Source organism: Coccidioides immitis (assembly GCF_000149335.2).
Source record: "Coccidioides immitis RS genomic scaffold supercont3.2, whole genome shotgun sequence".
NCBI classification, from domain to species: domain Eukaryota; kingdom Fungi; phylum Ascomycota; class Eurotiomycetes; order Onygenales; family Onygenaceae; genus Coccidioides; species Coccidioides immitis.
In genome coordinates, this window is record NW_004504309.1 from 4,803,586 (window position 1) to 4,819,296 (window position 15,711).

Sequence of the window (15,711 nt, forward strand, 5' to 3'; positions counted from 1 at the left end):
GTCAAGATTTTAGTGACTATAATTATATTCTATTGGCCAACACAGAAAGTCTAAAAAAATATTACTTTATCTTACTGTCTAATTATTTGGTCAAGCAAGAGTATGAAAATCAAGTCAGTATCATCTCTTTAAACAGAAATCTATATTACTACATTCAACATAAGCTACTTATAATTTTAAAGCTTGAATGCTCTTTAATTTATCTGTTTGATATTTGTACTGATATTAGGTACAAGAAATTATCTTCTTTAGTTAAATTCAATGGTGATTTTTCAAGAGTGCTGAATGCCAGACTAATAGTAAGTTATTAACATCTTTAGTAAATTTAAAGAGTTACTGATATAGTTTTTTATAAAAAAATATTTGTACTAGCAGTAATATCTCTTGCTGCTTCTTGTATATATATTGAATTCAATATGCATTGATAACTACTATATTAATAAAGAAGAATAGAACAGATAATTAGTTGTAGTAACTCTTTCTATAAACTGTATAGAATGATTATAGCTGATTTACCCAGTTTACTTTATTTATATAGTGATTATAGTTATTTATAAAGATTAATATTTTCAGTTCTTTAATTATATTTGCATCAAACATCTTGCAAGTTACTATAATATTAATAAAAATCTTTTCTAATTATTTTTATTCTTAGCTAATAAAGATATTAGAGAAATGAAGTGTAGACAGTGCCAATACTATATTATTATCTTGTCAGATAAGACAGAGTACTTTATTCTGCTCTAAAGTATATAGTAAATCTTATAAAAGTGATTTACTATGGTTATTTTATAGTTCTTAAAGAATAGAAGATATTTCTGAAGAAGAACATACAGTTTCACATGCTTTATAATCAGTATTATATAATTATCAGAAAAGCTGAACAGAATTAAAGTAGTTATTTATATAAATTAAGTGTGGGACTACTGAAGAGCTAATACTTAATTCAAGACTTCTTCTTATACTATTATACTTTTTATTAAAGATCTCAGATAGTCTTCTAATTATATTCAATATTATTAATGCTGTAGATAAGAGATCATTCTTTCTAGTCATTTCTTTAATGTTTAGCTAGTAACTTAATCAGAAGAAAGTTCAAATATATTTATATTCTGCTAAAGTAAATATCTTGCATCTCTATTAAATTAGCTTTGCTAATATCCTGACTATATACAAGCTTCATTCAAAATACTGAACTATTATCTTATTAATAAAAATATTAAATCCAGAAATATTATAGTATTTCTGGACAGCTTTATAAAAATATAAGATAAGAGATTCAAGCTTATGCTATTAATTCTTTAAGTTAGAAGACTACAGCTCATCTTTTGTGATATTAAAAATATAAATAAATCTCTTCAGTTATTTAAAACAGATAAGCAATATGTAAAGCTATAGCAGATAAAGTAGCTAATTCTTAGCATGCTAAAAATAATATTCTATTTATAAAGATCTGTAAACTTCTATATATATAATTATATTAAAAAAAATCTTCAATTCTGCAGCATTTGTGTCTTTTTAAAATTAGTTTTATATGATAGAATTCTTATTAAAAAACTTGTGTTTCTTTTTAATATATATATTGATTACTCAAGCAATTGTTTCAAAGATATTTTTGATAAGAAAGAAAGAGAATAAAGTATAAGAATTCTTAACATTAATATTAGAAGATAGTTTAAGCTTCAGGTCTTAAAGAATAGTGTGCAATAATTAGTAGAAGACTAATTTAATAGAGATAAGCTCTGTAATAATATTTTTCTAGCTTGTGCTTTTAATTTAGATTTCCACAGATTCTGTAGAATAAATCAGAAATATTTAAATCAGAAATATATTAGTCAGAAATATCTTTCAAACAAGCTTTTTTAATTATAATTAAGATATTAAAGAGTGCTGTACAAAGTACAGAGTATAAAGAACAAGATGCAGATTTTTATAAAGAGATATATTACATCAATGTATTGCAACTTCATTAATGAATTCAGATACTCTAGTTAATAGATTTGTATTTTGATTTACAGTAAACTCTATATAAGTAGTATGATGTTTCATTGGCTTTTGGATCAATACTAATCACTAGTGTTGTATTCAAACAAAACTGTGCTAATTGTGCCTCAACCTACGGACAAGGGGATAGTCTTGTTCCATCTTATCCACTGCCTGGAAGACTCTAAGAACTGGCTTGGGATATTACCACTTCTCTAATTATACATAAATGCAGCCACCACTGGTACTGGAGCATCATCTCATGAGATACTGTATGGATTCAAGGCCCTGACAGCCATGAACATACCCAAGAAGATGAAAGGATCACACTTTATCAAGAGATAAGACACTTCTCTAATTCTAGACAAAGCCACTATAATCACATACCTCGAGGCAGGACGCAAGCATCGAGAAAGGAAGGCCACAGCGCGTTGTAAGACTACACCGAGACCCGAAGCTGGTGTAACGGGCCGGCTACCGTTGCCTCACTATATTTAATGCTTAGGGTCAAATTATTTCTTGGAAAAGCCTCCCTTCCCCGAGGCGACTCCTCAGCGGTTCGCTCACTGTGTAGAACAAAGCGGGCCATTCCAGGGCATATTTTGGCATGTAACAGGATGTGATTCTGTTCCTTCCACAAATCCATTACATGATGGCACGTGTGGCATTCCATACACAAGTCTTCTCTGGGCCTTTCTAACTCCATACTCCGAGTAACCTGACAGTATACATTTAAATTATCAACCAGCCCTAGCCAAAAACAGGATCCGAAATCTCCAACGTCCCTCCATAGTAGTCTCGTCCTTCTCAGTTCGCCGGAGCAGTTGGTGACACATGCCTGTGCTCCATGCTGAATCCAAGCTCCGTGGGCTTACTCAAAGTAAGTAGGCGAAGAAGTCCACGCTTCTCCAAGTCCTGGCAGAATTCCTGTTTCGAAGAGAAATGCTCACCAGAGTGGTTCTGATCCACCTTGTCGTCACCATTGATTACCTCCCCGTTGCTCCTCCGTTGGGTTTCGAGGCTGTACCACAACCGACGCAGTATTCTGTCTATAGCTGTGCGCCATCCCGGAGTGGAGGCTGTTTCGTGGATCAGTGCTTCGCTTCGTGGTTCCTTAAGCAACGTCTCTGTGTGCGTGGCCAAGTCCGCAAGCGTGCGATATTGGTTGTGCCAGCATTTATCGATGATATCGTCAATAAGCGGATCGCCATCGAGCTTCGGAAACTTCATGTCCTGCAGTAAGTCCATGACCTTAGGTCCATGCTCGTAAGGATCGTTGGTAAGACATTGATCGTCATAGACCTCAAAGCCGTAGTTGATCAAGTAGTACAACGAACCTAGGGCGAACTGCTCTGTTCGAGCACCTAGGAAGCTGGCAGTTCCTGGTATTCCTTGGTCTGCCTCGTTACTATTGAGAAGTCTTCCGTACGGGCAAGGGCAAGTTTCGAAATCTGTTCCAAATTCGGCGGTGCAATCAAAATCCGATAGTTTCAGTCGATTACGATCAAGCAGGATATTTTCAGGTCGCAGGTCACCATGAGCGAGGTTAAGCGATCCGAGGAAAGCAACACCTTGAGCAAGATCGTTCATCCCTAAGTATATTAAGAGGTCGGTTCCTTATAAGCAGTTATCAAGGGTCTACTAACACAACTTTCGTAGTGCCAGGGGTTCCAGCTTTCCCACTTTAGTAACGACACGAGTTTCGGGGTCCCGAGTAAGATTGAATTGTCTCCTATAAGCAAGGGAGATATCTAGAAACGCAGTTAGTAGATATATTTTTAGAATACCGATAGGGGTCGCACCTCTCATATACTCAAGGAAGATTCCGTCTGTTGTATAGTGGAAACACTCCACCAGAGAGGGGCAGGGCGGATGCCGGGATAGAATCTCATAGATCTTGAGTTCCTTGCGAAATCTCTCTCTCTCTTCTTGACCGGACTTCGGAACCTTGACCACGATGAGAGGATGGACCTCATAGACAAAGGAGATTCCTCCTCCCCAGACCCAGTGCACACCAGGAAATTGGCGTTGAATATCCATAACAAGGAGGGCAAAGACAGAGGAACATAGGAGGAAAGAGGAAGGAGAAATGGGGAAACAGGAAAGAGGCCGGGGGTGTTGGGTTCCACGCAGTGAGCTGCCTCTTGTAGGAATCGACCGACTTCTTTTCTCCCTTGATCCCTTCGGTCCAGGACTCTGTTTCCTCCTGTCGTCAAGAAGTTCTTACCTAGTGAAGACGGGATGGGAGCTAGAAGGTGGTCTGTAAGCAGTGTTACAGCCAAAAGGAAATCGAAATAATCCTGTGTATTCAAACGAGGGTATCAGGTCTGGGGAGGAAAAGGAAGAGAAATCTATCTGGCGGGATGGTGCTTGATATGTCCCATGATAAGATAAGGAGCGCCTTCTCTTATCATCCCGATTCAGCCCTGTTTGTTCCCATCGCCAAATCCTCAAACTAATCCATCATGCAAACTCGGTCCTCCCAATCGCGTCCAGATCATCACAAGCAGACGGGTTGATACAGGGAGTACCTGAACACCAGCACAAGTAGGAGAAATGGATAATCTATTCAAAAGTAGCCTTAGTCGGACGATGTGTGCGTCCGCTTTGTGTGGTGTCTAGTGTATAACAATCTCATATCACTGTGCCTGCAATCCCTACCAGACCTACCAACCGACCTGCTAGGCATCAACATCCGGAACAAGTATCCTCCATCAGAACAGCTATCTTCCACAAAATCACTGGGTTCACTGCTGCATTAATAAAAAAGAATAAAAAAAATAACCAGTTGTAATAACTCTTTCTATAAACTGTATAGAATAACTATAGCTGATTTACTTGATCTACCTCATTTATATAGTAGTTATAGTTATTTATAAAGATTGGTATTTTCAGTTCTTTAGTTACATTTGCACCAAAAATCTTGCAAGCTGTGATCTGAGAATAGAATTGCTTGAGTCCCCTGAACTAAAGAGAACTGAGCTATCTACATATACATGACTATAGGCTGATATCAGAAGATATCAGAATCTATCAGGGTTTATAGGCTCTGATAGAGCATAACTAAGAAAAGAAATGTACTATACTGTACAGTATAGGCATAAGAGAACCACATCCTCCCCCATCTAATTGGACTTGATTCTCCAAGGCCTATTAGATATAGCTCAGTAGTGATAGGTGTGTTAGAAAGATTCTAATAGGAAGAAGTTTATAGAGAATTAATATAATGTAATCCACAAGTGAGCAAAATCTGCAAGTGAGTGAAAGATTAAATTAAGACATCCCAACTAACTAGAATTTAACCTGAAATATCTACACTCAACAACCTCTAAATAGATTAAATTGCATTGCAATAGGACTGTAGCAGCTTCTTCTTGTATGGCCTAAAATATGACAGTTTGTACACCTTGGTGGTGCCCACAAACATAATGCAGGCTCTGAGGCTGTGAACTCAGAGAGTTAAGTAACTGACTGTTCAACAGATTAAGCAGGTGGAATGACAAGCTCAGCAATCTCTTTTCTAGTTAGATCTTCATATTGAATTCAGTGCTTAGATCTTGTATGTTTTTGCTTCTCTTTCTCATTTGCAGCAAATATATTCTGATATTGCTTCTTTATAATAGTGGTATTGACTATTTCATATTTACAGGTCTTGATAATTTGGTTAAATTCTTCTATTAAGCTCTGAGATGAGCTCTCAAGCCTCTGCTCTATAAGATTCTTGATCTTATCCACCTGTCTATGCAATTGCTGGAGATTGTGAGGTGTTTGTAAAATTCAGAATGATACTGAGTTGCTAGATTAGCTAGCTAGAGAAGTAGAGATTTGAAGTTGAATATCCAGCTGCTGAAGAACCTGATCTAAGTCAAATAAAGCTATTCCAGTAATCATAAAGCTACTTTAAATATTCTGAGTCTTGAAGATCTCTGTACATGCTGTAAAATAGATATTCAGAAAATTCATCTTCTTAATAATATTGATTTCAAGTCACATTTACTGTTTAACTAGACTGCTATATGTCTGCTTCAAAATTATAAAAACACTCATATTAAGAGACTGTAAGAGATGTAATGAATATGCTGACATATATAGAAAAATAATCTTATTCTCTTTACAGATATAATCAAATTCTGAAGTAAGATAACTGCTGTACCCATTTAAAATAAGAAGTATATGAGTATCAACTCTTCATGAATTTGCAGCAGAAATAAATAGTCTAGTCAGTCATTTAATTTCTATCTTATCTGTAATTCAGCTATTAGAACTAATATCAAGTCTCTAGCCAGCTGGAAGCTCATCAAACCAGCCTTTCTGTAGATTTTATTTCTTAAAAATAATGTATGAGAGCAAGATTCAGTCTAAAATATTAACTGATTTAATTACTGTAACTCATTCTTAATTTCCAGGCTATAGAAGCTTTGCTCAGTTATAGTATTCAGCACTAGTAATAATCTTGATAGTTATACAGAGACTTATTGCAAATTCAGTCTCATTAAAGTTATAGATATCTTTTATTAAGATTTTATACTTAGCAATTATATTCTTTAGAGTCTTAAATCAAGTCTGAATAATCTTTCTATTCTTATATTTTACTTACTTGTGATTATAGTATCTGAAATAGTAGTATTTGAGCTCTATACAGTGTTCAATCAGATTTAACATTCAGTTCTGGCTAACATGAGGAGAAGAAGAGGTAGAATCTTGCATGACAAGAAGATGATTAGCTATATTCTCAACAAATGTCAGTCAGAAGGGAATTTCTCATTTAGCTAGATCTAGAATTTATTAAACTAGCTGATTCTCTTCAGACTCAGTTAATTTGGTTGAATTTGCATATAAACTGATTCATGCACATCTTTCTTTCATTCAATAATATAAAGTAGTATAAGACACATTAAATAGCTGTGCAGCTTCAGCAATTAAGCTAATTTCTTGCTTTTTAAGTGTAGAAATAGCAAGTTCAATTCTGCTCTCTATTTCTATAGAGGATCTTGTATTTTTATTGCAAATTGGTGGCATTCTGACACATTGAAGTAGACAGTTGAGAAAGTTGAAAAAATATCTTTCACTTACTTGCAGATTTCACTTGCTTGTAGATTATATTATACATATAATTGTTAATAAGACTTATCAATAAATGTTATTGTAGATGTTATTATTACTTAGTAAAGAAATCTTTTCACTTAGTTAATATAATTCACAAGCAAGCAAAATCTGCAAGCAAGTGAAAGTTATTTTTTCAACTTCCTCAACTGTCCACTTCAACACATCAGAATGCCACCAATTCACAATAAAAATGCAAGATCCTCTATAAAAATAGAGGGCAGGATTGAACTTGCTATTTCTACACTTAAAAAGCAAGAAATTAGCTCAATTGCTGAAGCTGCATAGCTATTTAATGTGTGTTATACTATCTTATATCATCAAACAAAAGAAAGACATGCACAAATCAGTCTACACATAAACTCAATCAAATTAACTGAGTCTGAAGAGAATTAGCTAGTTCAATAAATTTTAGATCTAGCTAAACAAGAAATTCCCTCTTAATTAGTATTTATTAAGAATATGATCAATCATCTTCTTGTCATGTGGGATTCTATCTCTTCTCTTCTCTGTATTAGCCAGAACTGGATGTCAAATCTAATTAAACACTATATAAAGCTCAAATGTTATTATTCCAAATACTATAATCACAAGCAAGCAAAATATAAAAATAGAAAGATTATTCAGACTTTATTTAAGACTCTGGAGAATATAATTACTGAGCATGAAATTCTAATAAAAGATATCTATAACTTTAATGAGACTGAATTTACAATGGGCCTTTGCACAACTATCAAAATTATTACTAGTGCTAAGCACTATAGCTGAGCAAAGCTTCTACAGTCTGGAAATTGAGAATGGGTTACAGTAATTAAATCAGTCAATATCTCAGACTAGATCTTGCTCTCATACATTATTCTTAAGAGACAAAATCTACAGAAAGGCTGGTTTGATAAGCTTTCAGCTGGCTGAAGACTTAATATTAGTTTTAATAGCTGGACTACAGATAAGATAGAAATTAAATAGCTGACTAAACTATTTATTCCTGCTACAAATTTACAGAGAGTTAACACTTATATACTTCTTATTCTAGATGAGTACAGCAGTCATCTTACTTCAGAATTTAATTATATTTGTAAAGAGAATAAGATTATTTTTCTGTACATGCCAGTACATTTATTACATCTCTTGCAGTCTCTTGATGTAAGTATTTTTACAGTTTTAAAGCAGATATATGACAGTCTAGTTAAACAGTAAATGCAGCTTGAAATCAATACTATTAAGAAGATGAATTTTCTGAATGTCTATTCTACAGTATGTATAGAGGTCTTCAAGACTCAGAACATTTAAAGTAACTTTATAGCTACTAAAATAGTCTTATTTGATTCAGATCAGATTCTTCAGCAGCTAGATATTTAATTCTGAATCTCTACTTCTTCAGCTAGTTAATCTAGCAACTTAGTATTATTCTGAATTCTATAAACATCTCACAATCTCCAGTAATTATATAGACAGGTGAATAAAATCAAGAATCTTATAGAGCAAAAGCTTGAGAGCTCACTTCAGAACTTAACAGAAGAATTTGATTAAATTATCAAGATCTGTAAATATAAAATAATCAACATCATTATTATGAAGAAGTAATATTAGAATATATTTGCTGCAAATAAGAAAGAGAAGCAAAAATGTACAAGATCTAAGTGTCAAATTCAATATAAAGAAGATTTAACTAGAGAAGAGATTGCTGAGCTTGCCATTTCATCTGCTTAATCTGTTGAACAGTCAGTTACTTAACTCTCTAAGCCTACAGTCTCAGAGTCTGTATCATGTTTGTGGGCATCATCAAGATATACAAACTACTATATTTTAGGCTATAGAAGAAGAAGCTGCTGCAGTTCTATTGCAATATAATTTAATCTATTTAGAGGTTATTGAGTGTAGATATTTTGGGTTAAATTCTAGTTAGTTGGGATGCCTTAATTTAATCTTTTGCTTGCTTGTAGATTTCACTCACTTGTGAATTATATTAGTATATGTAGAATATTAATAATATCTTCTCTCTTTTTCTTTTTTTCTTTCTTCTTTCTTTTTTCTTGTTGCATTTTCTTCTTTCACTTTATTTATTGTTACTGTCACATATATTATTATGATTCTATATTTATTCTTAGCTATAGAAGTTTTAATTATTACTGTATGAACTTTCTATAATATCTTTTCTTTCTTCTGAACCTTTGCTAATGAAAATAAGCAGAAATTATCAAAATCTATAATAAAAGATACTATAGCAGATTAATTATTCACTCTTTTGTATGTAAGAATTTGCCTGCAAACCTCTTATACAGATGAACAACACTCATGAAAGTCCAGAGCCTCAGCTTGCAAGCTGTTAGAAGTACATGTGTTCTCATGACACACTAAGTTATATGCTTGCAAGCACACATAAAAGACCACCACTGTATAAATCTATTGTTAGAAGCCAGTAGCAATCTTGTTTACAAGTCATATATAGTTGCTAATACTAGATCTTTTACCTTATATACTCTTTTCCATGTACAATTTCTTCTATAGATTTATTGTCACACCAATTCACATGTATGATCCTCACATTTTGCCACTCTTTTTTGGTGACATCTGATAATGGTATCAACATGAAGAAGCCAACTCTCTGAAGCTTGTAAACCTGGAACACCAGCAGAAAACCTATCTGAAGAACAAACCTAAGTTTATAAGAAGATAACAAATTTTGAAACCATCTCAGCTCTCTCAATTATAGATGAAACCAAAACTAGTATTATGATCTCAGAGAGGGAGTTTATCTTAGCATCAAGAGATGAAATTCAACAACTTCATGAGAAAACCAAACTACTAAAGAGAATGGTGAAATGGCAAGAAAAGTTAAATACTCTCCAGACCACTCAAAAGCACTTGCAAAGTGAATCTCTTAATATAATCATCTTCAATCCAACACCTGCAAAGCATTCATTAGTTTTGAGATCATCACAATACACAAAGCTCTATCAGACTAGCTTCTATACAAAATATCAGCAGTTCATCTTCAGTATTGAATTCACTTGCAATACAAGCAAATTGAATGATGAGAAAACCCTCACATATGCTCTTACAGAACTTGATTACATTGAAAAAGATCTCTGAAAGATTTACTGTAAAAACAACTTATTAAAGAATAACTGGAATAGCCTCAAGAAATTCCTACACACAAGACTAGAAGATCCAGCAAACTATATATAAAACTCTTGGCAAGCAATCTTTAATCTTTGCAAGAGTTTAAATAAAACTAATCATGTTTACTGCCAACAATTTCTAGAGCTTGCAACAGAAATTAGTGAAGAATTTAAAAGCTTTGAAAAAATGAAGAAGAATCTATATATAGAGAACTTGAATAAGCTCATATGAGCTAAACTGGATGAACAGCTGGAAATACCAGATGATATTAATGAGATAGTAGCACTGACTACCCAACTCTGACCAAGTGTGACAGCAGCTCTTGAAAAGAATGCCTCACATGTAAAGTCTACCAATTCAGTTGAAAGTGCTCACAGAAATATAAAGACTAATAACTCAAGACCACAAATAGATAAGAGAAGTTAACTTCAGAGACCTGCTCAGAAGATGGAAAAAGATCTTATCAAGAATTGTAAAGCTTTAAGAAAAGAAAAAAAGTGCTTTAAGTGTGGTCAAAAGAAGCATCTTGTGAAAGACTGTTTCAAGAAGAAGCATAGCAAATAGAAAATTAAAGAGCCACAAGTAGATAGAATTAATATAATGAAGTTGTTCAAGAAAAGTCTTCTTGCTCTTCTCTTTATTATTCTAGATGTATGAAGCTCAACTAACAGAAGTATCATCTGGTCAGCACTAATAGACTCTGGTTGTTAATCTCTAGTAATTAGTTCATGATTGGCTGCAAAGCTAGCACTAGAGATGCACAAGATACCTACAGAGACTGAAACTACTATAGATTATGAGAATGTTACTCTTGTGAAAGAGATTGTGAATATATTCTTTAAAGTCTGTAACTCTTAGAGAAACTGGCAGTTGTTTCATGAACAAGTGATGGTTGTAAATATAAAAGATGAGATGCTAGTGAGTTTGAGCTAGCTGCAGTAACACAATTTCAAGATATATTTCAGAGAACTAAGGCTAGAGTTTCAAACTGTATGTTGTAACCTGCTTGTGAAAGTTAAACCAGTTAATCTCTTAGAGCTAGTGAAGAAAGAAAAGCTCATCTATATAATAACTTTCTGTAAATCAGAACAGGTGGTGACAGCAGATCTAGATCTCCAGATACTGGAAGCCTACTGTAAACTTGTGAAAGTGTTTAGCAACAAGAGAGCTTGAGAGCTGCCACCACATTATAAAGATAATTTGGCCATAGATCTTGAGCTGGAGAAGCAGCCAGAATTTGAAAGAATATACAGATTTTTACAAGCTGAACAAGAGACTCTTTATAAATATCTGAGCAGTACTCTAACTCATGGGTTCATTCACTCTTTCAAGTTATCTACAGGAGCACTCATTTTGTTCATGTTCAAGAAGAATAGTAGACTAAGAATGTGTGTGAACTATCATGATCTGAATTCAAAAATGGTCAAGAATAGATATTCTTTACTACTGATTAAAGATATGTTGTATAAGCTTGCAGAAGCTGCAATATTCACTCAGTTGAATATCAAGAATATCTACTATAGATTGAGAATTTGTGAAGAAGATAAGTAGAAGACTATATTTCAGACTTTACAGAAGCTATTTAAGTACTTGATAGTATTCTTTAAACTCACAAATACACCAGCAGTCTTTCAATTGTATATTATAAAGACACTTAGTGAATATCTAAATGTATTTACAGTGGCCTATCTTGATAATGTGGTTATGTACTCAGCTCACAAGAAAGATCATGAGAAGCATGTGAAATTAATACTTAAGATACTCAAGAATACAGGTCTTTATTACAAGCTGGCAAAGTGCAAGTTCAATACTTGCAAGATTGACTATCTTGAGTATATTATAATATCAGAGAGTGTTCTTATAGAGAAGAGCTGTATAAATACTATTCTTGACTAGCTAGAGCCAACCAGTAAGAAAGAGGTTCAGATCTTCTTAGAATTCACAAACTTTTACAGGTGCTTCATTCCAAGATTCTCTAAGATAGCTTGTGGCCTGACTGCTCTTCTAAAGAAAGAAGAAGCAAAGCTAAGCAGGTGTATATAAAAAGAGATGAGAAGAGAGATTAATACTTTCATGACTGAAAAAGATCATAAAGTCTTTATAGATCTGAAAAGAGTGTTTGCAGAAACTGTTATACTTTATCATTTTAATATAGAATGAAAGACCAGACTAAAAACAGATGCATCTGGCTTTATGGTGTGTGATATTCTATTACAGCTGGCAAAGAATGGTGTTTGGGTTCTAGTTAGATTTTATTTATAGAAGATGCAATCTGTAGAGATAAATTATGGCATTCATGATCAAGAACTGCTTATAATTATAGAGTCATTTAGATATTAGTGCTGCTGATTAAAAGACTTGCAAACACTAGTTCAAGTTCTTACAGATTATGATAGCTTGCACTATTTCTAGACTGCTCAAGATCTCTTGTAAAGATAGATCCACTAGACACAAAGACTGACAGTCTTTTAATTTACAGTTGACCATATGAAAGAAACCAAGAACCTGGCAGATAAACTCTTGTGAAGATCTAATTATATTAAGAAGACTGGTCTAGATGATACAGAAAGTCACAAGACTGCAAACTAACTAAGAGTAATGCTTGCAAAGAAGCAAGAGACTACAGAAAAGTTAAAACTAATAGTTCAAGTTTCTCTCAACCAGAGAGAAAAAAAAGAAGATGAGAATATATAACTTATCTCTGTAAAGCTTCAGGTTGTAACTAAGAAACTACTTACAAAGATTGTCTTGAAAGACATATGTAAAGTGAAAAGATTACAATACAGGTTTAGAAGATCAAAGACCTGATTTATAAGAAGAATTCTTATGAGAAGAGCAGCTTTAATCTGTTGGCATTATTGCCAAATCTACTGCAAAGTGACAACTATACAGCCAAAGTCCATGAAGACATTAAGACAGGCATGAAGAAATTTGTGATGTGGAAAGAGAAGAAGAGCATTCTCTATAGAAATGATTACATGTACATCTCTCAGAATAAGATCTTGCAAATAAAGCTGATCAGGCATCATTATAATTTATCTCTTACAGAGCATTTTGCTACAGCAAGAACATACAAGCTTATAGCTTACAAATACTTTTGGCCAAGAATAAGAGAACTGGTGAAGAAGTATTGCAAAGTCTGTGAAGTCTGCCAGAACTCAAGAAGAGTTTATAAGAAATTTCAAGAAGAACTATCATTCTTACTAATTTTAAATTACTCTTGAGAATCTATTAGCATGAATATTATTACAGATCTCTCTATAAGCCTGAATTTTGAGAAGGTGCAGTTTGACTGTATTCTAGTTGTAGTGAACCAGCTTACAAAGATGGCTCACTTTATCTCTACAATAAAGAAGCTGACATCAGAGAAATTAGCTCATCTCTTTGTTTGTGAGATAGTGAGATTGCACAGATTATCTGCAAGTATAGTAACAGATCAAGAATCTCTGTTTACAAGTAAATTTTAAAGTGATTTGACTCATATCTTGAAGATCACAAGAACAATAAGTACAGTATTCCATCTGTAAACTGATGATCAAACTGAGAGACTAAATAGTGTGCTAGAGCAGTATCTGCAAAGCTATATCAATTATGATCAAGATGACTGGATGATGTGGTTGCTAATAGCAGAGTTTGCATACAATAACTTACAGCAGGTCTTTATACAGAAATCACTCTTTCAGCTGATATATGAATTAAATCTATAAACAAATCTGTTGAATTCTGAGAAGTATAGTTATATGTGCAAGAATTTAAAAAATCAGGCAGAGATAATAAGATTACTTTATAAGAAGGTCAAGAAATTGCTTGCAAAGACACAAGTCTATCAGAAGAAGTACTATAACCAGAAGCACATCACAAAGACTTTTCAGATAAAAGACAAGATATAACTTGATCTTCACAATATCAAAACTATACAGCCTAACAAAAAATTGGATTTGTTAAGGCATGAATCTTGTAGAATTATAAAGAAGATAGGCTTGCAAGTCTACAAACTAAAGCTATCTTCAGATCTGTAAACTCATAACATTTTTTATATATTTCTGCTCCACAAGCACAAGATCTGTAAAGAAATTGATAGCTTACCTCATCATAAAGTTCACAAGATAAACAAGAATGAAAAGAAGTATTGAATCTGTAAGATAATTAACTTAAAGAGAGAGAGTCATAAGCTGTAGTACAGAGTATATTGGGAAGATTATGATAATAAGAAGAACAAGACATGAGTGTCTGCAAGTAATATCTGTTCACTGAGAAAGCTACTCCAACAATTTCATAGTAGAAATCCAGACAAGTCTGGTTTGTGAAAGAGATGAATAGAGGTAGTAGAGCTAGAAAATAAGTTAGAGAGAGAAAAGATATAGTCTGAACTGAATCAAATTAATTTTAAAACAAGAAAAAGAACTAAGCTAAGAATTATATAAGAGTCTCTGGCTTTCTCTCATAAAGATCTGTAACAACTATCTATAATCTTACTGCTGGAAAGAGCAAGCAAGATGCTAACAGTATAGACAATTGTTATACTTTTAATTCAAGCCTGTAGAGATGCACTCTGTAAAGACTATATTATTATAGTCTTGCTGAGCTCTCTTGCAGGCAGAGTACTTCTGTTCTGATAGCAGCTGGACTCCAGCTCAAGTTACAAGAATATTCTTACAGAGCTGGATACAGACAGCCAACTGATTTAGATTATTCAAACCGGCAATAAGCACAGATCTTTGAATAGGCTCACAACATCATGTCTTTTTACAGATAGATAAAGCTTGTGCTCCAGTATAGAGTAGAAGGTCTGAGAGAACCACCAGATTGATTTACAATACACCAGCAAAAGTACCAGCTGGTAGTAATTGGGTGAAGATAGTCTGAAACCACTATTGTCAGTCTTACAGAGGGGGTACTAGATAATTTCAGATACTCTACAGAACTACAGCATTTATAAATTCTGTCAGAGCAGAGAAAACAGCAACAACAATCTAGAGAGAGTTAGCTACAAACTGAAATATGATAGAGAATACTCACATTTCTGGCTGGGGCCAGTGCAATAACTATAAAGAAGAAAGACAGAGCAGCAGAACTCTAACTCTATTAGCATGTGAATCAAATGTCAGCTTACAAGAAGTACTTACAGCTTGAACTAGCAGAGAAAAAGCAGTAATAACTAATGAAAGAGAGAAAAAGAGAGAAGCAATAATACTCTAGAACTATCAGTCATAAGCACTTCTCAATCTTTCAGAACTACTCATTAAAAGCCTAATATCTTTTATAAAGGGGGGGATGGGGGTCCTTCTGAGAGAGAAGAGAGAAAAGAAGTCATAAGAGAGAGAAAGAGAAGAGAGTAAACCAGCAGCTTCTAGCAAGCATCAGCATCTTTATGAATTAAACTTCACATAAAGATAAAATCTTATAATCATGTGAAGCAAAGGCATAACCAGAAATGAACTTACTAACTTGTAGTCTTGCAGTCAGACAGACAGAGTATTAAGATGTAGCTATAGTTTTCTT

At 33.7% G+C, this 15,711-nt stretch overlaps 2 protein-coding genes across 2 annotated transcripts; both read right to left on the reverse strand.

Moving 5' to 3' along the window:
* Positions 1 to 2,552: 2,552 nt before the first annotated feature.
* On the reverse strand, positions 2,553 to 4,023 carry CIMG_13127 (serine/threonine protein kinase; the record flags this gene model as incomplete). The annotated part of the gene is made up of 3 exons (XM_001243347.2): positions 2,553 to 3,575; positions 3,630 to 3,734; positions 3,786 to 4,023. The coding sequence occupies 3 exons, from the start codon at positions 4,021 to 4,023 to the stop codon at positions 2,791 to 2,793; spliced, it is 1,128 nt and encodes a 375-aa protein (XP_001243348.1). The 3' UTR covers positions 2,553 to 2,790.
* Positions 4,024 to 14,902: 10,879 nt separating this feature from the next.
* CIMG_13128 (uncharacterized protein) lies at positions 14,903 to 15,452 on the reverse strand (the record flags this gene model as incomplete). The annotated part of the gene is made up of 5 exons (XM_001243352.2): positions 14,903 to 15,080; positions 15,130 to 15,182; positions 15,229 to 15,285; positions 15,336 to 15,367; positions 15,449 to 15,452. The coding sequence occupies 5 exons, from the start codon at positions 15,450 to 15,452 to the stop codon at positions 14,903 to 14,905; spliced, it is 324 nt and encodes a 107-aa protein (XP_001243353.2).
* Positions 15,453 to 15,711: the final 259 nt, after the last annotated feature.